This window comes from Poromitra crassiceps (assembly GCF_964638095.1).
Source record: "Poromitra crassiceps genome assembly, chromosome: 12".
Lineage (NCBI taxonomy): Eukaryota > Metazoa > Chordata > Actinopteri > Beryciformes > Melamphaidae > Poromitra > Poromitra crassiceps.
In genome coordinates this window covers 34,881,541-34,907,734 of record NC_139632.1, presented here as the reverse complement: position 1 = coordinate 34,907,734, position 26,194 = coordinate 34,881,541, and the positions used below count along the sequence as shown (strand labels likewise).

At 45.6% G+C, this 26,194-nt stretch overlaps 1 protein-coding gene across 1 annotated transcript in view; it reads right to left on the bottom strand.

The window, feature by feature from the left end:
* Window positions 1–26,194, bottom strand: part of LOC310786189 (contactin-associated protein-like 4) — a gene marked incomplete at both ends in the record, with an annotated part of 140,428 nt that overhangs the window by 111,034 nt on the left and 3,200 nt on the right. The window contains one exon of the mRNA XM_083647362.1: window positions 7,004–7,114. Within this exon, the coding sequence (XP_083503488.1) occupies window positions 7,004–7,114 (111 nt within the window). The remainder of the gene's footprint in view (window positions 1–7,003; window positions 7,115–26,194) is intronic.

Sequence of the window (26,194 nt, the reverse complement as noted above, 5' to 3'; positions counted from 1 at the left end):
ACTGGTCTCCATAGAGACGTTCAGGACACTACTTGAGGATGCATTATAATAGGACTGGTCTCCATAGAGACGTTCAGACTGGTCTCCATAGAGACGTTCAGGACACTACTTGAGGATGCATTATAATAGGACTGGTCTCCATAGAGACGTTCAGGACACTACTTGAGGATGCATTATAATAGGACTGGTCTCCATAGAGACGTTCAGACTGGTCTCCATAGAGACGTTCAGGACACTACTTGAGGATGCATTATAATAGGACTGGTCTCCATAGAGACGTTCAGGACACTACTTGAGGATGCATTATAATAGGACTGGTCTCCATAGAGACGTTCAGGACACTACTTGAGGATGCATTATAATAGGACTGGTCTCCATAGAGACGTTCAGGACACTACTTGAGGATGCATTATAATAGGACTGGTCTCCATAGAGACGTTCAGGACACTACTTGAGGATGCATTATAATAGGACTGGTCTCCATAGAGACGTTCAGGACACTACTTGAGGATGCATTATAATAGGACTGGTCTCCATAGAGACGTTCAGGACACTACTTGAGGATGCATTATAATAGGACTGGTCTCCATAGAGACGTTCCGGACACTACTTGAGGATGCATTATAATAGGAACTGCACCTGCTGCTCCTTTTATTTGTCTGCATCTGTGATTTTTATGGGATTTTTATTGTTTCTTTCTTTATGTACTGAAACCTTTGTAATTGTAATTGTATTATTGTAATCAGGGCGTCCTTGAAAAAGAGAGTAAGCTCTCAAAGCATCTCCCTGGATAAATAAAGATTAAATAAAAAAATATAAATAAATAAAGGTAGCCTGGTAAACCAGCCCCAATGAATCATGGAGTGCTGACAACTGTGATTCATATGGGGCTGGATACCAGGCTACAGTGAAGGTGTTTGGGGAGCAAATATGCACCAGGAGAAGCAGAGCTGGCACATAAAGGTCACACAAAGGTCAATGGCTAATTCTATTATTGCTACAGTAGCCTGCTAAAAAAAACATCCTGATCATGTGGCCTCACATTCTGTTTCACCAATCAGTGACCGCGCCGTAGTTGACGACATAACCGGGACCAATCGGGACGTCTCCCGAAGCGACAAGTGGTAACGTTAACCTTAGTCGAGTAAACACAGCCATGAGTGCAGTTATTGCAGAAATAGACTCAATGACAACAATTAAACAAGAACAAGTGTAATGCATCAGCGGAGTTTCTCGGTGAGAAAGACGCTTTTGCTGTTCTTCTGAGTGGATTATTTTTTGATATTCTATTTTTCATTTCTTTTAGAACAACACAAAAGAACAAAAACGAACAAGCTCAGACAGGAAAAGAAAAGAAAGAAAAGACATACATATATTATCGACATTCCAATACTACTACGTGGTGCTACCAGCCGCGTATGTGCTTGTAAGAGATGTTGTGCATAGGATCCCATGCACAAAGGGTCCATGAGAACTGAGCTGGGTGAGTCCCTGTTCTTCTGAGTGGATTCGACTGGAGGCTGGAGGAGTCGGCTCTCAAGGCAAGTACTCACGTCCACTCAAATCGCTGTGGATGGCTAGACTGACGTAGAGCGAAACAGAATGTGAGGTCACGTGATCAGTATGGCTTTATCAGGCGATATGGTTGCCGCCGCCACCACACACAGTTCAATTCAGCCATCGGCCTCCACTAAATCTCTTTTCAAATCTAAATTGGCCTTTAGAGAAAAGTATTACTGAGGGTTGATGAAATGCTCCCCTCGCCTATTTCAGCATAATTACAGTGGCACTAACGTGCAATTATCAGTCTGGCCCGCTGAAAAACACAAACTGTTTAGATGTTAAATCCTGTCGTTAACATTTGGTTATGAATGTTAAATACCGTCATTAACATTTGGCTATATGATGGAATGACGTTGTCTCAATGTTTCCTCGCCAGTCCAAATGGGCACGATGAGTTAAGATAATGATCACGGCAGAGCACAGGCTGCAAAGAGGAGCGCCGGAGGAAGTTATTATGAGCAACAAGATACAGAAAGACAGTGAGAAAAATGGAATACAGTGCTTTGAATGAAGCAACCCCTCCAGCCCTGACGTATGCTCAGAAACCTCGGCTGTCTGGCCGAGGTGGGGTGGGTTGGATCGACTCTCATCTGTAGAGATTATTTTTCTATATGAGCATGTGCCCGGTGGCGGGGAATTTTCCTGAATTTTCCTCCTTCACGAGCCTGTTGTCTTAACAAGGATCAGCCTATTTTATGCCAACAATGGATTCAGTTTCCCCAGTCGGAACCAGGACCAAATAAAATAAGATATTACACGACCATTGTCCAAATTATTTTGCTAAGTATTTTCAATTTGTGCGGGACGCTCATGGCCGTGAACACGAGAGCTAGTGTAGCGGATTTGAAACTACCTAACCTAAAAAGCAAGGTGGGGGAGAAGTACATTCCTCTACACGGGTGGGAGAGGAGTGGAACAAGATCCCTAACGAAGTGAAGGCTGCTAATTATCTGAGTGGATTTAAAAACTTTCTGAAGAAATTCCTGCTGAGTAAACTAGAGTAGTGGGCGGAGTCTTTAGTTTAATTGGTCTGAACTTTTATTGCTTGTAGCTACCGTTTTCCTTTATTCTTGATTGATCTGTAATGTTAATGTTTATGTCAAGTGTACTAACAGGACATATAGTCTATATGTCCTGTTCTTAAGACCAGGGACCATGTTGGAAATAAGTCTTCACACTTTCACATGTACATCCCTTGGATTCTGTTGTATTTGATATCCATAATAAACTCAATCAATCAATCAATCAATCAATCAATCAATCAAATCAATTCCAAGATTCCCTGTTTTCTTAGATCTAAGATCTGGAGAAACTCATCCATAGTCTCTCAAGCCAGATTATCGATTCTACAATCTTTGAGTGCTCCATAGAGCTGTGAATCTTCACTGGCCTCACGATTCGATTCCGATTCATCCGTCAACAAGATTGCCTCGATGCAGAATCGTCCACGTCTGCATCGCGATTAATTTTATAATAAATTAATTCTGACTCCCCTAATAGACAGTCTGTACACTTACTGATTAAAACTTGGACAGAGGCAGACCGGAAGGAAGTTCAATGGTATTCGACCAATCACGACACATGTAAGCATAAACGATGCAGGTGATTGAGGAAATGAGTGGATGTCCTGCCTTGAGCGGACATCCCTTTTGACCAACTTTCTCCTCCTTGAAGTACAGCTGTAGCTGTTGGGAGACAACGCAGCTGTTTTAAGAGACCAACTCATCCATGCTTTTATTTCCTCCCACCTCGACTTCCTATGAACCTGTCTCAGTCAGAAATCCATTCACCGCCTACAGTTAGTTCAACATGCTGCAGCTCGGCTTCTAACTCCATCCAAATCATGTGACCATATCACCCCAGTTTCAGCATCCTTGCACATGCTGCCTGTTTATTTTAGGATTGAATTTAAAATCATATTAATTAATTTGTATTTGTATTAATTAATTAATTTGTAATTCATGTATTTATATTGTAATTTATTTATTTTTGGTAAATTCTTTATTATCAATCATAACTCAAACATATTAATCTGATAATTTCCACATAAATCACCTCAATAACATATTTTATATGCACTCCAGGGAGTATCAAACTAGTGTTGTTTATTGTGTGTGTGTGTGTGTGTGTGTGTGTGTGTGTGTGTGTGTGTGTGTGTGTGTGTGTGTGTGTATATATATATATATATATATATATATATATATATATATATATATACTATATACTATATTAGCTTTGATCTCCCTATAAGCCAGCATGCAGACTGAGATCCTCTAGGGCATTGCAAGTCATTCTGAAGTCTAGGTTGATGAAAGGAGACGGGGCCTTAGCTGTCAGGGCTCCTAGACTTTGGAACAACCTGCCCGAGAAGATCAGCCTTCAGATGTTTCTCTCGGTGTTTAAAAACAAAAGGTAAAAGACGGAAGATATCCGGTTAACGCGACCACTGGCTGGAGACTGGAGTCCAATGTATAACTTTCATAATAGTGATTGGAGCTATATTGTAAAAGAGCGACACTATTAGCTGTGGCTAGGTAGTATTACATACAGGGCCACTAATAGTCTCTCAGTTCATTTAGCCGGCAAATGAGATCAGAACGGCTCCGCTCCTCCGAGCACAAACACCAGATGTGGAGTGTTAACAGCCGATAACACAGTGAGGTGTTTTCCAGGTGTTCGAGTGTAACCACGGCGACGATTTCTCACGCTTGCTGCCAGCCAGCCGGCCAATCACAATAAACATGCCCCAGTTAGCATTAGGAAACCATATCCTCCTGTGGGGGCTCATGCAGATTCATACGTGAGGAGTGAGGAGTATACCTGCTGACAGCTGTGATCCAGAGGGAACACAGAGAGATTGGGCCAGGTGTAGCGTAACAGCAGAATGCTTACAGCCTATATATAGTATATACCATTAAACACACTGAGGAAACTGCCTCCTGGTGGCTTATCTTGATTTTGTCAGATAGGGCAGATCACTCTTCCACGCTGAGGAGAAAAGACATCCTGGACGCCCAGCTGATTCTGTGCTTTGGGCCCACAATCAGGCACTGAACTAAAAAAAAAACATGGATAAAACAGCAAACCCTTCCCTCCAGAAAGCTCCGCAACAAGCCATGCCCTGATAGCCCTGCTCAGCCTCATATCAGCATCCAGCACACATGCTCCCTCTGGAATGTCTATTGAGGGTGAATCACAATTCAGATTTACACTTCAATTGAGAGGAGATGGCCTTGCAGACAGCCTGTGATGTACTATTCCAATATATGTCCAATACACTCCTATATAGCTGTAGAGGCCTATAACCCGACGGGAAACGCGACGCTGTATGTTGGAGCCTGCCTGGGCTGGTGTTGCTATGGTAATTGATTGGCTCGTTAGTGCTCACTGGCAGAGCCTCTCTCTCTCTCTCGGCGCGCTCATCCCTAGCCACCAGTGGGGTATTTGTTAAGTAGCCTTTGATGTTTCCTGTGCCCTGTAGAGAACAATGCCTTTCTCCTGCACTATAAGGGGGGGAATGCAGCACTGCAGTCCGTAGAGCAGAACACCACTCAGTAACAAGGGGGAGATACATTTCAAGTACATCACTTCTGTTGTGTCTCTATTCTCTCCTCTATTTTTCTTCTTTCTTCTTGTTAAAAACATCACCATCATGGCGGTCTAGTGGTCTAGTACCTCGCCTGCCAACATGACGGTCACAGGTTCGAGCACCCGTTGTCACCGCCAGCTTGGTCGGGCGTTCCTACAGACACATTTGGCTGTGTCTGCGGGTGGGAAGCCGGATAAGCGTATGTGTCCTGGTCGCTGCACTAGTGCCTCGTCACACACTAGGTCCTGCTGATGAAACTTCTCACTGTCAGCCGAAAAGAAGCGGCTGCCGACTCTACATGTATCGGAGGAAGCATGCGCTACAACTCTTCCCAGATCGGCAGAGGGGGAGGAGCAACGACTGGGACAGCAGGGCATTTGCATAGGTACAATTGGGGGAGAAAACGGGGGAGGGGGGGGGGATTCTAACAAACTTCATACAATTATTATAAATATTATAATATAAATCTAAAATATAAATACAAAATAAATGAATAAATAAATGAATAAATAAACAAATAAATAAATACATAAATGAATAAATAAATGTTGCCGCAAAGTTTCACAGTGATCACCATTTACCAAGGACCGACCAAGTGCATCAAGTTTAAAGCTGCACTACTGTCGACAGGAATTCTACACCCAGCTCATCAGTGTCAATCACAAAGTCAAAAGCTGGAACAGAGGAACCTCCCATCCCTACTTATTGAAACGCTGTATAATGTCACCCTGTTCTCCCATCAGATGAAATGCAGTGGGGGCATTGCTTCGTCATAGCAAGTGACAAACTCACCAATTATGGTTGAACCGCTTCACCACCTCCAACCCCATTAGCCATTAAGAAGAAGAATTTTAGATCCAACGAGTAGCATTACTAAGACCTCTGGGCAGTGAAGTCCTTCACAAACAACAGTTATCTTTCGCTGCCACTCGGGGCCGCCAGAGTGCGTAGTTGCCTATTGTCGCATTAAAGGAGAATTTCGTTTTTTTTTTACCTGGAGCCCTCTCCTCACATTAATTATTATCTGACGACTCACCCAGTGTTCTCCGCAGCGTTTTTGTGCCTCCTACGCATTGTTTGGAGATCAATAGTGTCCATGCCAGTCCTAGAATTGAGCTCTGTCAGGGCCACATGGCAGCGTGCTGTTCCTCCATTTAAATAGACAGTTTTATTCCTGTTTTCAACCCATATCGTCATTATATATATATAAAGAAACATCAGACTGCCAATCTCCCCCGGGCTATTTCCAGCGGTATTTACAAGGATCCCACTTCCTCATTTCGGGTCAGTGTCACCAACTCTCGTCAAGTCAGTCCACAGCATAGACTGTATGGTCCACAGGCCAGCCGGCAGGAAAGTCTCGCGGGACTTGACGAAAGTTGGTGACACTGACCCGAAATGAGGAAATGGGATCCCTGTAAATACCGCTGGAAATAGCCCGGGGGAGATTGGCAGTCTGATGTTTCTTTATATATATATAATGACGATATGGGTCGAACACGGGAAGAAAACTGTCTTATTTACATGGAGGAAGAGCATGCTGCCATGTGGCCCCGACGGGGCGCATTCAAGGACTGGTTTGGAGTACTATTTCGATCACAACAATGCCTACGACGGTCCAAATCACTGCGGAGAACACTGGGTGAGTCGTCAGATAATAATTAATGTGAGGAGAGGGCTCCAGGTTAAAAAAAAATGAAATTCTCCTTTAAATGTGGGCAATGAAAGCCATGTCGTGTGGTACAGCATGTTACAGCTTCCAATCCAGTCATGTAGTGTTGTCATATCAGTACACAATTAAGCCTATAGTCATGTACCATAGTCATACCTGGTCCTAACTCATGTTCTCACCTTCTCTCCTGTTGACCTTAGTGAAGCCTGGCCCATGGCTGCTGGACAACTGGGAGGAGCTTCTGAACGACGACGGCGCCAGATTGGACACCAGTGGGCTGTCACATCCCTCTGTCAACCAATCACAAAGCAAAAAAAAAGACAGGGATCAAGATTCATAATCATAGATCATTTCACTGAACCATTAGTGCTGTATGAAAGACTAATGAAAAGCTGAGAGAGGAGGAAGTAAGGTGAGGGGGGGGAAACTGTGGAGGTTTCTTCTCATCTGGAGGCTGATTGGGTCCATAAGGGAGATCTTTGTAGGCCAGGAGAGATAGAGATAATGAGTCACAGAGCAGGTGCCTGAAGAAGACAAGCCAGCTACAGAACATATGGAGTGGAAACAGTGGTGCCAGTGGATCACCCCTTCATGCTTCACACACTTTGATGCTCCTGGATCGATGTCAGGGATGGGGACTTTAGCGTGCAAATTGATTTCAGACCTGACTTGGACTTGTCGTAAAATGACTTCAGACTTGTCCCAAGATTAGCGACTCGTGAACAATTGGGTGTCTGTAAGAGAATGGCTTTGCTGCGTTGTGTAAAAAGTTAAAAGATTAAAAAGTGACTATGATGTGTAAGCGTTAGGCGCCGGGCTGCACAATTAACCAAAATATTATCAAAATCACAATAGGGCCAATCACAATATATATATTTTTTTGCATTTTTGGATAAAGGTAAAATGTGTCACAACATAACGTTATCATTAAATGTAGCGTTGTGGTGCAAAAGAGATTCCCCAGCCTACAAATCATAATTCTCCAGACATGAAGGAACGTGCTTGTTTGCTACAGACCGCAGTAAAAATCACAATACATTTTTATTTTATATTTCAGTGAAAATCAAATGCAAAATTACCATTCCCACTAAAATGGTGGCCCATATGGCAATATCTGTCAATATAATGGTAATATGATTTTTTCAGCCATAGTGACTGAGCATCACTTGAAATCACAGACAAACACCACAGCAGAATGGCGTCAGCTGCAGTGCCTTTTTCTACTCACATTTGTGAGTGGATATTGAGTCAATATCCACCAGGACCTGACATGGGCCGGCCACACCGCCACTGTCGTCAAAAAGGCCCAACAGCGAATACACGGACTCAAGCGCCTGAAGAAATTTGGGCTAAGGAAAGAAATCCTCAGGGACTTCTACAGAGGCACCATTGAAAGCCTGCTGACTGGCGGCTTCACCACCTGGTACGGGAACTGTACCACCATGGACCGCAGGGCGCTACGGAGAGTGAGACGCGCGGCACAGCACGTAACAGAATGTGAGTTGCCAGATCTGCATGAACTGTATAAACAGCGGTGCCTCAGGAGGTCCCTGAAGATCATCAAAGACACAAACCATCCCCACAACAGCCTGTTCTCCCTGCTACCCTCAGGGAGAAGATACAGGGTTCCGAAAGCACGCACAAATCGCTTGAGGAACAGTTTCTTCCCGCAGGCCACGAGACTCCTTAACATACACAAATAGTGTAGTAGCCGCACTGTACCGTACTGTAGCTGCTACCATTACGTATGTCTAACGTTTAATTGTATGTTTAATAAGGAATATGCTATTTGCACCTGTATGTCAAATACGCCGAATTTAAAATGCCGAGTTTAATTGTATGTTTAATAAGGAATATGTTATTTGCACCTGTATGTCAAATACGCAGAATTTAAAATGTTTAAGCACGTCTAAAGTATGCACCCGACACGTGCACCTATGTGCAGTGAATATGCCACTGTCTCTGACTTGTCTTATCACTATACTGCCTTATGCTTGTTGTGTCTCTTGTTGTTTTTGCACCCATATGCCCTGTTATATTTGTTATATTTGTACTATTTGCACTATGTTGTAAACGGAGTCCACGGCACAAGAATTTCACACGTGATACTTGTACCATGGAGTGACAATAAAAATCTTGAATCTTGAATCTTGAATCTTGAATCTTGGCTACAAATGCACCCGTTAAAAGCATTGCACAATACAAAGCCTGTGGTATCTGCAGGGTTGCTGATGTCAAACCTGATCAGACACCTGAGAAGTTGAACGCACCCGGACTTGCATTATGAGCTAGTGTTTGCATGTGTCATCACTGATTGGAAGCCAGATAAGTCAGAGTTAGGACCTCAGCAGCACTTAGCCTGTAGACCAGTAGTCTCGCAGTAGCCAGCCATAGATACATATCTAACATCTCTCCTCTGCAGCACTACTCTTGATAAGTGGTTAAGGCCCGCCCCCTAAGACAAAAACAATGTGACAGACATATGAATTTACCAACAGCGGACCTCCTTATTTGCGTGACGCAACTCGTGGGGTGGTACATTATACACGATGCACGCAGACAGCCAGACTTCCATTACAGCCCAGCCAATCAGAGGCTTGCTGCCACTTTTCAGAGAGACAGACAGGGAGAGTAGTATAGAGGGTGTGCAGAGTGAAAAGCAGCTGAATGAGTTAAGAGAGGTGAAGTGAGCACTGTAAAAGCTCAGTGGATAATGTGCGTGGGACAGAGTGTGGCCTGAGTGGATAGGGCAGCAGCAGGATAGGGCAGCAGCAGCAGGATAGGGCAGCAGCAGCAGGATAGGGCAGCAGCAGCAGGATAGGGCAGCAGCAGCAGGATAGGGGAGCAGCAGCAGGATAGGGCAGCAGCAGGATAGGGCAGCAGCAGGATAGGGCAGCAGCAGCAGGATAGGGCAGCAGCAGGATAGGGCAGCAGCAGGATAGGGCAGCAGCAGCAGGATAGGGCAGCAGCAGCAGGATAGGGCAGCAGCAGCAGGATAGGGCAGCAGCAGGATAGGGGAGCAGCAGGATAGGGCAGCAGCAGCAGGATAGGGCAGCAGCAGGATAGGGCAGCAGCAGCAGGATAGGGCAGCAGCAGGATAGGGCAGCAGCAGCAGGATAGGGCAGCAGCAGCAGGATAGGGCAGCAGCAGTGTTTGGAAAGTCGAGGCTGGTTTTCCTTGGTGGACGTGACATTTAACAGGTGCCTTGAGGAAGGTAGAGTGCTGCTAATACAGATTAGAGGGAAAATGGAGGTTAAAAAAAGCTGCAAATCTCCACGCCGCTGAGCTGAAGCACTGACCTGCGTCAGACACGCCTCCATGGGATTACTAGACATTTCTCTCAGGCACAAACTAACACAAATATGAAAGCTATGCACTGTTTCTTCCATGTGCTAAATCTTTGACAGACAGACTGATATACAGTTGTTTCTCATTTTGCTCAGCCACATTGCAGTGTGGGGGGTGACTGACAAGAACAAAGAAAGAACAAAAAAAAAGACTAAAGCCACCCAGACAAGGTACTGCAGCAGTACCTGGTCTGTTATGGTCAGACAAGGTACTGCTGCAGTACCTTAGGAACCCAGCAGTAGAACTAAATGAGTAACAACTGTAGCAGAGCAGTCAACTGCAATACCAAGTTAAGTTAAGTTATCCTTTATTTATCCCCACGGGGAAATTCATCCTCTGCATTTGACCCATCCTCTACTAGGAACCTTCCTAGAACTAGGAGCAGTGGGCAGCAGCAGTGCAGCGCCCGGGGACCAACTGCAGTTCTTCTTGCCATTGCCTTGGTCAGGGGCACTGACAGGAGTCTCAAGACTAACATACATGTCTTTGATGGTGGTTGGAAACCGGAGCACCCGGAGAAAACCCACACGAACACGGGGAGAACATGCAAACTCCACACAGGACTGTCTTGCTGTGAGGCAACAGTGCTAACCACTGAGCCACCAACACCAATACTTTCTGCAATATAAAACTAACTGGATATGGCACTGTTTCATAACAAAATAAATGTATAAATGTTGCCATAACAGGAAGTGAGCTGGGGTTCAATTTAGAATGTTTTTGTTGTCAAGTTAAAAGCGTCCCCTCAGGACGATCAGACACCTCGACATCCATCACATGTGTTTAATCGCTGTGGTAGACTGACACCTGGCACAGGACTACAGCGGGGAGAGAGAGAGAGAGAGAGAGAGAGAGAGAGAGAGAGAGAGAGGGCGAGAGACATAAACAGACAGAGTCGGGGCAGAGACAGACAGCCCATCAATCCATCTGCTGTATAGTGTCCAATTGAGCATTTGACTGAAATAACATCGGGCCCACAGAGAGTAGAATGGAGCCGGAGATGCTGCATACTGATAAGCACCATCCATCACTTCTTCTCCAAACAGCAGCAACCAGGAGGTAAAGAATCAAGAGAGGTTCAGAGCGTCCTGCTTGCTTAGTGTGAGTCTCTCTGAGTTATTTAACCATCCAGGCCATGCAGGAGTAAGCAGGGTAATGAGGTCCAACCATGCTTGCTGCTGATCCGGAGAGAATATCCTCATGCAAAAAACTTTCTTTTTGCCACTTATTTTTTATGAAATTCTGACCCAGACAGACACGGGTCCCGGCCCAATCGTCCCAATGCGGTGAAGCCCAGCGAGAGTGGCTTTCCTCCCTGTGGGAGCTGTACTGAAAGATGAGAAACACCTGAGAAGTCACCCGGAGAGCACAAACCACCAACGGTGAACAACTTCTCCAACATGCTGATACTAGACATCGCTCATATCATTTCGATGTTATTATGTTCAATTGATTTCTTGACCTGCAAATGTCCCCTTAGGATTTAGAATCAAATCCACATTAGTTTGATTGTTATGTAATCTAATGGTGGAAATCCCTGATCCAGATCATGACCAACGTCAATTGCTCCTTGGACCAAAAGTTTGCCCAATCTGTCCACCACATTTTATGGAAATCTGTTCATAGGTTTTTGAGATATCCTGCTGACTGACAGACACAACAAACTAACTAGCTGTGAAAACATGAGCTCCTTGACAGTTTGCACCAATGTTAGAATTGTGAAGCTGGAATGAAGCTTCTGTGGCACATCAGACATCAGAGTGACACAGGTCTACAGTCTACCGCATGTCTTCCACCATCACTCTGTGTCCTGCTGTCCTTCCTTGTATCATATGCCAGTGTGTACCATGAAACTTACTCAATCAACATGTCTCTGCAGTGGGCGTCCGGGTAGTGTAGCGGTAGATTCCCTGCCTGCCAACACGAGGGTTGCAGGTTCGCGCCCCCGTGTTACCCCCGGCTTGGTCGGGCGTCCATACGGGCACGATTGGATGTGTTTGCGGATGGGAAGCCGGGTTAAGGGTATGTGTCCTGGTCGTTGCACTAGCGCCTCCTATGGTCGCTCGGGGCGCCTGTTCGAGGTGCAAGGGAACTGTTGGGAATAACGTGATCCTCCCACGTGTTATGTCTTAGCGGTGAAGCTCCCCGCTGTCAGGTGAAAATGTGCATGTGTCGGAGGAAGCATGGTGCTACTCTACGGTAGTAGACTAGTATACACCCCCTCTCGCTCCCTCCGCTCCTCCTCAGCTGGCCTCCTAACCGTGAGGTGACAATTACACAAAATGTATCTTTTGCTTCAGATAGATTCCATTATTTGGAGGCTGCGTTTGAGTTGTTGAAGTGTAGTTTGCCTGAGAAAGAAGTTGAGAATGATTTCAGGAATATGCCCATGCTACTCTGTCTGCGGTGTGTGTGTAGCCTAGCCTGCCTGTCTGACAGCTTTGGAGGCTCAGCAGCAGCTCACCTGCCTGGGCTGCCAACAACCATAGAAAGATTTGTTCCTCGTTTGCGGCTCTTCATCATGCCTGTTGTTAGCACACCTGGCGTGCTGCTTGCTGCTGATTGGCTCGTTCAAACGCACGCCAGTCAGGAAGTAGCAGAAATGCCTCATTACATTACATTTACAAACACACACGAGGAGATCAAACCGCCCCTCTGGCGAGATGCCTATTGTTTGTCGGTTGAAATGAGACGAAAACAATCAATCTTTCTCCGCGCTCGCTGCGTCGAGTGTGTGGCCACATGGGAGACGCGCCTAATCAGCAGAATTAAATTATCACACGAAGAAGAATGCACTGCAACAAGGCAGCAATTAAAAGCTTTTCGTCCGGAGTCGGCAAGGTTGAACCCGCATCACATCAGCACACAGACAGACAGACATACAGACACAGACAGACAGACAGACAGACAGACAGACAGGCAGGCAGGCAGACAGACAGACAGACAGACAGACAGACAGGCAGACAGGCAGACAGACAGGCAGGCAGACAGGCAGACAGACAGACAGACAGGCAGGCAGACAGACACACAGACAGACAGACAGACAGACAGACAGACAGGCAGACAGACAGACAGACAGACACACAGACAGACGGACACACAGACAGACGGACAGACGGACAGACAGACAGGCAGACAGGCAGACAGACAGACAGACAGACAGGCAGGCAGACAGACAGGCAGGCAGACAGACAGGCAGACAGACAGACAGACACACAGACAGACAGACAGACAGGCAGACGGACAGACGGACAGACAGACAGACAGACAGACAGGCAGGCAGACAGACAGACAGACAGACACACACACAGACAGACACACAGACAGACAGGCAGACAGACAGGCAGGCAGACAGACAGACAGACAGACACACAGACAGACAGACAGGCAGACGGACAGACGGACAGACAGACAGACAGACAGACAGACAGGCAGACAGACAGGCAGGCAGACAGACAGGCAGACAGACAGACAGACAGACAGACAGACAGACAGACAGACAGACAGACGGACACACAGACAGACGGACAGACGGACAGACAGACAGACAGACAGACAGACAGACAGACAGAGTGCTGAAACAGGCTGAAAACCAGAGTCCTTCACTTGGCTGGAGTACAAACCCATCTGTGATGATGGGCCAAGCTCAAGCTCCTTCACAGTGAGATATGCCCGTACGTCTTATGCAGATTTGGGAGGGTTATATATTGCTGCAGGTTGCATCACTTCTACTAATGGCCACTGGGAGGAGATCTGTGCGCTATTATGTGATGAGCATATCACGAATGGATCGCATTTGCATTTCAAAGTAGGGACATCAAATCGAGTTGGCATACTTTTTCAATGCGGTCGTCCTCGCCGAGATGACATTTATTAAAGTACTTTGTTAAAAAACGTAAAAGAAAGAAAAAGAAAAAAGTCCCCTGCGAGTTACGACACTCATCTCCATCGAGTCTCTTTTGCCTTTAGCACTTAGGACTTTCCCTGAGGGTGAGAAAGCTCTACGATTTCTGAAAGATATATATATATATATATATATATATATATATATATATATATATATATATATATATTTTTTTTTTTACGTTAGCGCAGGACTTCAAACCTTTTGTAGGACAGTGTAATTGGGGCTAAGTAGAGTCTTTAATTGGCCCTAATTAGGCCACCACTGCAGAAGAACGTTGTATCTTTGTGAATAAGTCATCCGTAACTGCTTTCTCTGTTTTGTCTGTTCTGTCTAAAAACCATCCCCACATCCTAGACTACACTTGATCTGGGAAAAGAGCTTGGAAAGGCAACTTTGGTTGGAGAAATCTCGCAGCGTTTGGGCCATTGGAAAGCTTAAGACACCTTTAGTGAACCTATGGGAAGATCCTTAGATTTGAGCTCCTAATTGTGTGAACACTGAAATCTTTTGATACAGGACAATCCTCCAGGGTCTAACCACAGAGACATTCATCTTCTTCACACAGAGCGCAGTAATCCAGCACATACCCAGTGTAAGTGGTGTGCTGGGGGGAGGGAGGCTGCTTAGAGAGGTTCTCACTTCATACTATATGTAGGGCTAGGTGATCATTCAATATTCTCGTTTATCGTCTTTCATGTTGATATGAAGATATTTTTATATTGTGACAATAATGTGTGATAATAATATAATGTGACTTTCTGGTGTGTGAATTGATGACGACAAGCAAATGTTACTTAAAAACTCGTAAAATGAGATATGGTAGGCATGTTATTTGAATATCTCTGTTTTCTTAATAAGATGAACATTCATTTGATTATTTAACATGATTTTGCATGCATGAACCGTATTGTGATTTATATAGATAAAAAGCGTTATGATAATCATGATATTGATTTCAGCCACATTGCCCAGCCCTAACTAAAAGTCATATCTTTACTCATCTGCCCTGAAAGGCTGCTGGTTGCTCTAGATTCATATTCTCATGATACATCATGGATGTGTTACTGTATCATGTTACTTTTCCCTGTAATCACATTACAGTTACTGAACAGATATGTCATAGTTACATTCTTTAGCCTCTTTATTGGCCTACTAGGGTTCTATCCAAAGATTCCCCTTGTCTTATCCTCAACATGTTGGAGATAGCAGAATTATGAGTACAGCACACATGAACAAGCCCAAAAAAAAGTGGCAAATACGACTAGACTCATCTGAATTTAATGCTGCATGCTTTATCTTGATCAAAACTTAAAAACCTTACCTAATCTTAAAAACCTTTCAACCTTAAAATATTTTATGGGTCATTATTTAAAGGGACAGCTCACCCTAAAATCCAAAATACATATTTTCCCTCTCACCTGCAGTGCTATTTATCCATCTATATCGTTTTGTGTTAGTTGCCTGAGTTTTGGAGATATCGGGCGCAGAGTTTCTGGCTTCTCTCCAATACAATGGAACTGGATGGCACTCGGCTTGTGGTGCTACATACATTTGATAAACTCAACAGCAGTGTCTCTTTCCAGAAATCATGACCCGGTTACTTAAGATAATCCACAGACCTTGTTATGAGCAGTTTCACGTACAGTAGGAACTATTTTCTTTTGACCGAACTACACCCGCTAGCTGCTAGCTAGTTCCTGATGGATAAATAGCACTATAGGTGAGAGGAAAAATATGTATTTTGGATTTTAGGGTGAGCTGGCCCTTTAAAGATTTCTGCTGGTAATGTGGATTTAGGACTTAAATTGTGTTACTGTATGTCTAACACAAAAGTAATGTAACAAATAATTACCTAATAAATAAATGAGCCTAATTATTACTTTCCCCAGGAACAGCCCCAACAGTGTTCACATTTTGCTTCATGTATTGAGTGGTGTGCACATGGGTGAGAAACCGCCCCCCCAACCCGCCTCGCCCGACCCACTGACCTGACGACAGACTTCTGAACCTGACATAACGGCCCATAAACATTGATTCATGATTGATTGATCGTGTCGTAATGAACTGCGTTAACTTCCAATTAGCTCGAGTCATAAAGTTGATGAGATCTGGTTTTGGTGCGATCTCCTTCTGCCAGGTCCTTCCAGGGAGGAGGAGCGGAGAATGGAGAGAGGACTTAGATCTTCCAAGCATAGAAGTATAATGAATGTGTTGATCTCACTTTCATGCACTTCAGACACTTTCATGGCCTGCTCCCGCTAAGCTAACCAACATAATGGCTGTCATTACACTGGGATGGGGGGACTTATTATCTGCGTTTGTAACTAATCTGATGTTAATTTGTTGTTTAATTGATTGAGACAGGAGGGACAGAGAGGGAGATGTTCATAGAAAAAGCGGATCCCTTCATGCAGGTCTTACCATACTAAACATGAGCGGCTGAGAGTAAGCAGCTATTTTAATATCCATGATGCAAACCAATACTTTTATTTTGATGTGACTAGGAGAATAGTGAAGTGGGGAAAAAATAATCTCAGTAGGCCAGGGATGGGCAACTGGTGGCCCGCGCTGGAATTGCAATTTTTTTTTTACAGTGCACCTGAAGGCAACATGCAAGATACCTGAATAAGTGTCCAAATGTTCATGTCATTCTGGCCAATACTCCACTCACTTCTGTTATAACATTTCAGTCTGGAATATGGAATATCTTTCAATAATCTTTACGACTAAAAGGCTAAAAGTAATCTCATGCCTACTGAGTAGGCTATACTTCAATTCATGTATTGACACTTAAATGTTCATGCGACTCGCTTCTAGAATTGCTCCGTGGATTAGAACGTTATGCTTGCGAGTTGAAGAGAACACCTGGTAATCCAGAAATTACATTTGATGGTTTATGTACCTTTGTAGAGATCATCAAGAAACTTTAAATTAACAACGTAGAAAGATGTGTTTAATAGAGCTTGGTCACTGCCTGCCTGCACGTATCGGGTCTAGCAGCAGAGGAGCAGACAGACTCAAACACCGCAGGTGATTGACAGCACTATAATTCGCATAATAGCAGCGGATGGAAACGCGCATTATTTCACATTTTCTCGCGATGACTTTCTGACAATTTGATTAAAATGTGCGATACCTTTGGATGGAAACCCAACTATTGGGTTCAATCAGCTACGTTGCTTGAAGTCGACACGGCAGCAGCACATCACAATCTATTGCATTAGTAATCCAATACACAAGGCTCCATTAAATGTGAATAGAGCGTTTTTCTCCCTATGTACAGTATGTGAAGAGCTTAAGTGGTTTTATTCTCCTCATCACAGCAAGGACAACATCATTAACCTTGTCTTCAATGTTTAACTTCTATTTTTTGTGAAAACACCTGAAAGACCTGGAAACATTTTGCAAGCATTTCATCCCAGATATAATGAGAGAACAATTTGGAAACAGATAGCAAGATCTGATTGTTGTTGAGACTTTTTGTTGCCGTGCGCCCAATGAGGCTGCAGCTGTGTGGGGGGGGGGGGGGGAGTCATGAGGTGAGTCAGGAGAATGGAGAATCTGGCATCGGGTGGCACACACACACACACACACACACACACACACACACACACACACACACACACAGACACACACACACACACACACACACACACACACACACACACACACACACACACACACACACACACACACACACACACACACACACACACACACACACACACACACACACACACACACTGAAAAATCATTGAGGGGTGAAATGGGAGAAGGAGCTGCGAGTGAAAGTGCATGGCTTAAAAGCAGAGGGGGACCACAGCACAGCTAGTGGCCAAATGCTGCAACGCATTCTCATTGCAGAGTCCTGTTTATTTCGGTCTTAGGCCATGTTCACATTACAGGCAAATCCGATTTGCTGCTAGAGTCATTAATCATCATTATCTTGATCGGTTTCCCAAATCTGATTTGGGAGTGTGTCCACACTGCCACAAATCTGATTTGGGCAAGTGTTCAAGTCGGATCTGTGTGTCCAGATACAATGAGCCAATGAGCCAACATACAATGTTTCTGGCAGTGTTTGCATGTCTGCTCTCTGCTCTTCAAGTCCCCGCCCCCTGCAAAAGACACTCTCAAATCTGATTTGGGTGATCAGTGCATCCACACTGAGTTGAAAGCAGATTGGAAACTACCTATGTGGTTTGGGACAAGTGACACAAATCAGACTTGGAGCGTCCAGACTCATAAAACCAATCTGGATAGAATCATTAATAGGTCATTAAAGTTCACAAATCAGATTTGGCCTCCTAGTCTGAACATGGCCTTTGTGTAGCCTTTTTCCTCAAATATTTTGACGCCCCTGCTACGTTCCTCTGCCGTTCATTTGAAAACCTCATGTTGGCTATAGAGTTGACTGGAGGTTATATTTTCACCTGTCTGTTTAGTCTTTATCGGTTTGTCTGCAGGATATCTCAAAAAGTTATGAGCGGATTTGCACGAAACTTGGCAGAGAGGTTGGTCATGGGCCACCTTGAAAGTGATTCACTTTCCACGCCCACTGGCCAACAGGGGGGCGCTGTAATGGGCGTGTCCAATCACAAAAAGGGCCTAACTTCTGAACGATTCACGTAACGCCACAAACTTTGTAGGGGGTTGGTCATCGGCCAAGGACTAACTGATTAACTTAGCATGCCCACTAGCCAAAAGGGGGCGTGGTAATGGCCTTGGCCAATCTCTTCCTCCTCTCCGTTCACACCTCACTCCTTCCGTATCTTCACTCCCCCTCTCTCTTCCTCCTCCTCTCCCTTCACCTCACTCCTCCCTTATCTTCACTCCCCCTCTCTCTTCCTCCTCCTCCTCTCCGTTCACACCTCATTCCTCCATCCCACTAACAGAGTCCTTTCAAACCGTTTTAGATTTCGATCCCAGTTTCTCCTCAAATGTTTGGTTTGGTCTTTAATACAAAATTAGGGATGCATGCTATTACACTTCCTCCCTCCTCGTTTTACGATATTTTCCAAGTCTTTTGATGGCTGATTGCCGATACCTGCATCAGGCCCGCATGTGGGAGGATCACGCTATTCTCTCCCAGTTCCCCTCACCCCCCTCCCCCCCCCCCCACAAACAGGTGCCCCCGACCGACCAGAGGAGCCACCAGGCCCCATACCCCACCGGATTCCCACCCGCAGACACGGCCAATTGTGTCAGCAACGTCGGGACCGAGCCGGAAGTAGCGCTGCTGGGAACTGAACCCGGGTCTCGGCGGTGGTAGATGAGTGCTTTCACCTCTACACTACCCAGACGCACCAAAACGGCCATTTATTTCTATCAAAATGTCACTTTACATTTAATGGATAGTATTTTCCCCCAATAATGACCAGATCCTGCTGCTTCAGAAAGTGACAGAGAATAGTGACCTTAGCAGAGTGTGACCGAGACGTGGACCGACAACAAGTCATCTGAAATGATGACAGGCCGGCGTGATGGATGGCTCGGTTTGTAGACGTCTACAGGGGAGCGGCCTTGGGCAAATAGGAAATCCCACAGGTCACAAAGGCAGATGGATGGACTGCAGTTCTCTGTCGCTTTTATCGCTTAACTACTTGTCCCTGGATTAAAAATAAAATCTAGATTCATGACTGACAGTTTGCGGCTCACACCACCAGCCACGGCCACCTTTATGTAACCTTGACTTAATCAGCTCCAACTCCCGACGCCACTACTACTACGACACATTTTCATAAACGACACTAAAGAAGAAAGGTGAGGGTGATTTATCGGCCGCTGCTTCCCTCTCTCCTCGTGCTACTTCCTCTCTCCTCGTGCTACTTCCTCTCTCTCCTCGTGCTACTTTCCTCTCTCCTCCTGCTACTTCCTCTCTCCTCGTGCTACTTTCCTCTCTCCTCATGCTACTTCCTCTCTCTCCTCGTGCTACTTCCTCTCTCCTCATGCTACTTTCCTCTCTCCTCCTGCTACTTCCTCTCTCTCCTCATGCTACTTTCCTCTCTCCTCATGCTTTTCCTCTCTCCTCGTGCTACTTCCTCTCTCCTCCTGCTACTTCCTCTCTCCTCGTGCTACTTTCCTCTCTCCTCATGCTACTTTCCTCTCTCCTCCTGCTACTTCCTCTCTCCTCATGCTACTTTCCTCTCTCCTCCTGCTACTTTCCTCTCTCCTCATGCTACTTTCCTCTCTCCTCCTGCTACTTCCTCTCTCCTCATGCTACTTTCCTCTCTCCTCCTGCTACTTTCCTCTCTCCTCATGCTACTTTCCTCTCTCCTCATGCTACTTTCCTCTCTCCTCCTGCTACTTTCCTCTCTCCTCATGCTACTTTCCTCTCTCCTCGTGCTACTTTCCTCTCTCCTCATGCTACTTTCCTCTCTCCTCATGCTACTTTCCTCTCTCCTCATGCTACTTTCCTCTCTCCTCCTGCTACTTCCTCTCTCCTCATGCTACTTTCCTCTCTGCTCGTGCTACTTCCTCTCTCCTCATGCTACTTTCCTCTCTCCTCATGCTACTTTCCTCTCTCCTCATGCTACTTTCCTCTCTCCTCATGCTACTTTCCTCTCTCCTCGTGCTACTTCCTCTCTCCTCATGCTACTTTCCTCTCTCCTCATGCTACTTTCCTCTCTCCTCATGCTACTTTCCTCTCTCCTCATGCTACTTTCCTCTCTCCTCATGCTACTTCCTCTCTCCTCGTGCTACTTTCCTCTCTCCTCCTGCTACTTCCTCTCTCCTCATGCTACTTCCCTCTCTCCTCATGCTACTTTCCTCTCTCCTTGTGCTACTTTCCTCTCTCCTCATGCTACTTTCCTCTCTCCTCATGCTACTTTCCTCTCTCCTTGTGCTACTTCCCTCTCTCCTCATGCTACTTTCCTCTCTCCTCATGCTACTTTCCTCTCTCCTCGTGCTACTTCCTCTCTCCTTGTGCTACTTCCCTCTCTCCTCATGCTACTTTCCTCTCTCCTCGTGCTACTTCCCTCTCTCCTCGTGCTACTTCCTCTCTCCTCGTGCTACTTCCCTCTCTCCTCGTGCAGGATCTCACCCTCGCATGGAGCAGAAAGGACAGGGACTTTTGCGAGCAAATGTCCCACACATTCACAGCAAATTGATTTTATTCAGAGGTTTATGTTCTCTTCAGTACAAACCAGCAGCTCATTGAAAAGTAATACATTGTGATGAGACAGGGCCGTCCGCATATGAAATGGAGCCAGGCCCAAATTTAAATCAACTCCTTTCCCAGCATGTTCTTTACCAGATTCATCTCTGTCTGCCTCAGCATTGGAGGAGATGAATTTGCGGAGAGAAAAACAACACCCTTAAAGTTCCCCGCTCAGCAGCGGCTGGTGGAGTCATCAGATGCATGTGAAGGCAGGCACAGTCTGAGCTACATGATGAAACATGCCTCCAACTTCCCCTGCTGCTTCCACCAGCTCACAGGAAACGGCCGTTCCTGTCATTTATTAGCAAAATGCAATTGGCTGACAAGTGGTCACAATGCAGAGCTCAAAGTGATCACCTCCAAGCAAGAGAACTGTGACTGCTATACTACTCCACTATATACATTATGCTATACTATAATACTATATACACTATACTATATGCCAGGGATACTCAACTTGCTTTGCCCGGGGGCCACTTTCATGAATTGATAGAAGGCCAGGGGCCAGTTAATAAACAATATCAATTTTTCTGTAACGGATTGTAGGTTTTTGGGGTGTCAGTCGGAGTTTAGTCTGACAATGTTGTGCACACAGGATAGTTAGTTAGGTTAAGTTAGTTAGGTTAAGTACATACATAAGTGCCTGGGTATCGAGCAGACGGCGGTATTTGACAATTTAGCAGCTAAATCATAGATTATTGAAAGATATTCCCTATTCCAGACTGAATATAACCGAAGTGGAGTATTGGCCAGAATGACATGAACATTTGGACACTTATTCAGCGGGTATCTTGCATGTTGCGTTCAGGTGCACTGTACATTTTTTTTTTTTTTTTTGCAATTCCATCGCGGGCCACACAGGGGGCGCCCGCGGGCTGCATGTGGCCCGCGGGCCGCAAGTTGAGTATCACTGCTATACTATACTATATACAGTACCACACATGGGCAAAATGCGGCCCCAGGGCCGGCACCGGCCCCTGGACCATCTCAATCCGGCCCCCAACGTCCTCAAAGACAAACAAAACAACCCCCAAAAAGTAAATAAAATACAGCATTATGTTCATAAATCTCATCTGCTAAAGCCATTGGATTTGTATCACTATGATATCAGGAGATTAACAGGAGAAATGACCAATCACAGCGGGAGAGAGGGTTAAAGATAGAGAGACTCATGTTGCCCACTCCTGCTATATACTATATACACTATAGACTAATACTCCTCCACTGTTTGTGCTAACGTGACGGGGGGATTGCAGCGTGCTGTGTAAATGGCTTTTCTAGTCTAGCGACCACTCAACGCTCTTCACAACACATGCCCGTTATTCACACATTCACACAAGCTAGCACACAGGGTGCTGGCACAACCATCAGGAGCTATTTGAGGAGCCGGGGATCGAACCACCGACCTTCTGATTAGTGGATGACCACCGCGACGCCCCAAGGGAGAGGGGGGAGGGAGGGGGAGAGAGGGGGAGGGAGAGGAAGAGAGGGAGAGAGAGGAAGAGAGGGAGAGAGAAAGGAAGAGAGGAGAGAGAGGAAGAGAGGGAGAGAGAAAGGAAGAGAGAGAGGGTGAGAGAGAGGAAGAGAGGAGAGAGAGAGGAAGAGAGGGAGAGGAAGAGAGGGAGATGGAGAGAGAGGGAGAGAGAGATAGGAAGAGAGAGAGGGAGGGGGGAGTTGGGGATAAGTGGGAGAGGGAGAGAAACCTTCTCTCCTCCATGTATGAATGAAATGATGAGTGCTCCAGCAGACTGAAAGCCTTTCATTGCTTTGAGTGGGGAGGAGGAGGTCTAATCTGGATAGAAGACAGTTCATTAAGTGCATGAGAGATGGTCTGCAGGGAGCCGCTGAGTGATTGGCTAAAACTGTTAGCCAGTTCTGGTCTTGGTCTTTATAGCAGGTACAGTGTGGTGTCTGTGATGAGTCTTCTGGTCTTGGTCTTTAGGTACAGTGTGGTGTCTGTGATTACGTCTTTATAGCAGGTACAGTGTGGTGTCTGTGATTACGTCTTTATAGCAGGTACAGTGTGGTGTCTGTGATTACGTCTTTATAGCAGGTACAGTGTGGTGTCTGTGATGAGTCTTCTGGTCTTGGTCTTTATAGCAGGTACAGTGTGGTGTCTGTGATTACGTCTTTATAGCAGGTACAGTGTGGTGTCTGTGATTAAGTCTTTATAGCAGGTACAGTGTGGTGTCTGTGATTACGTCTTTATAGCAGGTACAGTGTGGTGTCTGTGATGAGTCTTCTGGTCTTGGTCTTTATAGCAGGTACAGTGTGGTGTCTGTGATTACGTCTTTATAGCAGGTACAGTGTGGTGTCTGTGATTACGTCTTTATAGCAGGTACAGTGTGGTGTCTGTGATTACGTCTTTATAGCAGGTACAGTGTGGTGTCTGGGGCAAGGCAGCCATTTAACCTACTTTCATTGGAATTTGGCTTCTCTTTCCAGCAGCTGCTGTCTGTCTGCCACAGCACATATAACATGATGGATATATACAGTAGAAAAACTGCTATGCCTCCATTTAGTCAGCCATGCCTCCTCTCTATCCATTTAGTCAGCCATGCCTCCTCTCTATCCATTTAGTCAGCCATGCCTCCACTCTATCCATTTAGTCAGCCATGCCTCCTCTCTATCCATTTAGTCAGCCATGCCTCCACTCTATCCATTTAGTCAGCCATGCCTCCTCTCTATCCATTTAGTCAGCCATGCCTCCTCTCTATCCATTTAGTCAGCCATGCCTCCTCTCTATCCATTTAGTCAGCCATGCCTCCTCTCTATCCATTTAGTCAGCCATGCCTCCTCTCTATTCATTTAGTCAGCCATGCCTCTTCTCTATCCATTTAGTCAGCCATGCCTCCTCTTTATCATTTAGTCAGCCATGCCTCCTCTTTATCATTTAGTCAGCCATGCCTCCTCTTTATCATTTAGTCAGCCATGCCTCCTCTCTATTCATTTAGTCAGCCATGCCTCCTCTTTATCATTTAGTCAGCCATGCCTCCTCTCTATTCATTTAGTCAGCCATGCCTCCTCTCTATTCATTTAGTCAGCCATGCCTCCTCTCTATCCATTTAGTCAGCCATGCCTCCTCTTTATCATTTAGTCAGCCATGCCTCCTCTTTATCATTTAGTCAGCCATGCCTCCTCTTTATCATTTAGTCAGCCATGCCTCCTCTTTATCATTTAGTCAGCCATGCCTCCCCTCTATCCATTTAGTCAGCCATGCCTCCTCTCTATCCATTTAGTCAGCCATGCCTCCTCTCTATTCATTTAGTCAGCCATGCCTCCTCTCTATTCATTTAGTCAGCCATGCCTCCTCTCTATTCATTTAGTCAGCCATGCCTCCTCTCTATTCATTTAGTCAGCCATGCCTCCTCTTTATCATTTAGTCAGCCATGCCTCCTCTTTATCATTTAGTCAGCCATGCCTCCTCTTTATCATTTAGTCAGCCATGCCTCCTCTTTATCATTTAGTCAGCCATGCCTCCTCTTTATCATTTAGTCAGCCATGCCTCCTCTCTATCCATTTAGTCAGCCATGCCTCCTCTCTATCCATTTAGTCAGCCATGCCTCCTCTCTATCCATTTAGTCAGCCTCTCTCTATCCATTTAGTCAGCCATGCCGCCTCTCTATTCATTTAGTCAGCCATGCCTCCTCTCTATCCATTTAGTCAGCCATGCCTCCTCTTTATCATTTAGTCAGCCATGCCTCCTCTTTATCATTTAGTCAGCAATGCCTCCTCTTTATCATTTAGTCAGCCATGCCGCCTCCTCTTTATCATTTAGTCAGCCATGCCTCCTCTTTATCATTTAGTCAGCCATGCCTCCTCTTTATCATTTAGTCAGCCATGCCTCCTCTTTATCATTTAGTCAGCCATGCCTCCTCTCTATTCATTTAGTCAGCCATGCCTCCTCTTTATCATTTAGTCAGCCATGCCTCCCCTCTATCCATTTAGTCAGCCATGCCTCCTCTCTATCCATTTAGTCAGCCATGCCTCCTCTCTATCCATTTAGTCAGCCTCTCTCTATCCATTTAGTCAGCCATGCCTCCTCTCTATCCATTTAGTCAGCCATGCCTCCTCTTTATCATTTAGTCAGCCATGCCTCCTCTTTATCATTTAGTCAGCCATGCCTCCTCTTTATCATTTAGTCAGCCATGCCTCCTCTTTATCATTTAGTCAGCCATGCCTCCCCTCTATCCATTTAGTCAGCCATGCCTCCTCTCTATCCATTTAGTCAGCCATGCCTCCTCTCTATCCATTTAGTCAGCCTCTCTCTATCCATTTAGTCAGCCATGCCTCCTCTCTATTCATTTAGTCAGCCATGCCTCCTCCCTATCCATTTAGTCAGCCATGCCTCCTCTTTATCATTTAGTCAGCCATGCCTCCTCTCTATTCATTTAGTCAGCCATGCCTCCTCTTTATCATTTAGTCAGCCATGCCTCCTCTTTATCATTTAGTCAGCCATGACTCCTCTCTATTCATTTAGTCAGCCATGCCTCCTCTCTATTCATTTAGTCAGCCATGCCTCCTCTTTATCATTTAGTCAGCCATGCCTCCCCTCTATCCATTTAGTCAGCCATGCCTCCTCTCTATCCATTTAGTCAGCCATGCCTCCTCTCTATCCATTTAGTCAGCCTCTCTCTATCCATTTAGTCAGCCATGCCTCCTCTCTATCATCCACATCGCTTTCCCCTTTTTCTTCTTTTTGTCCGGACCCCCCCCCCCCCCCCCCCCATTTTCTCTCCAATTGTACTTGGCGAATCCCCCCTGCTGTCCTGGTCGTTGCTCCACCCCCTCTGCCCATCTTGGGAGAGTTGTAGACTAGCACATGCTTCGTTCGAGACATGTGCCAGCCGCTTCTTTTCACCTGACAGCTTCACCGGCAGGACATAGCGCAGATCGCGTTCCCTCCAAACAGGCTGACTAGAGGGGGCGCTAGTGCAGCGACCAACCCAGTTTAGA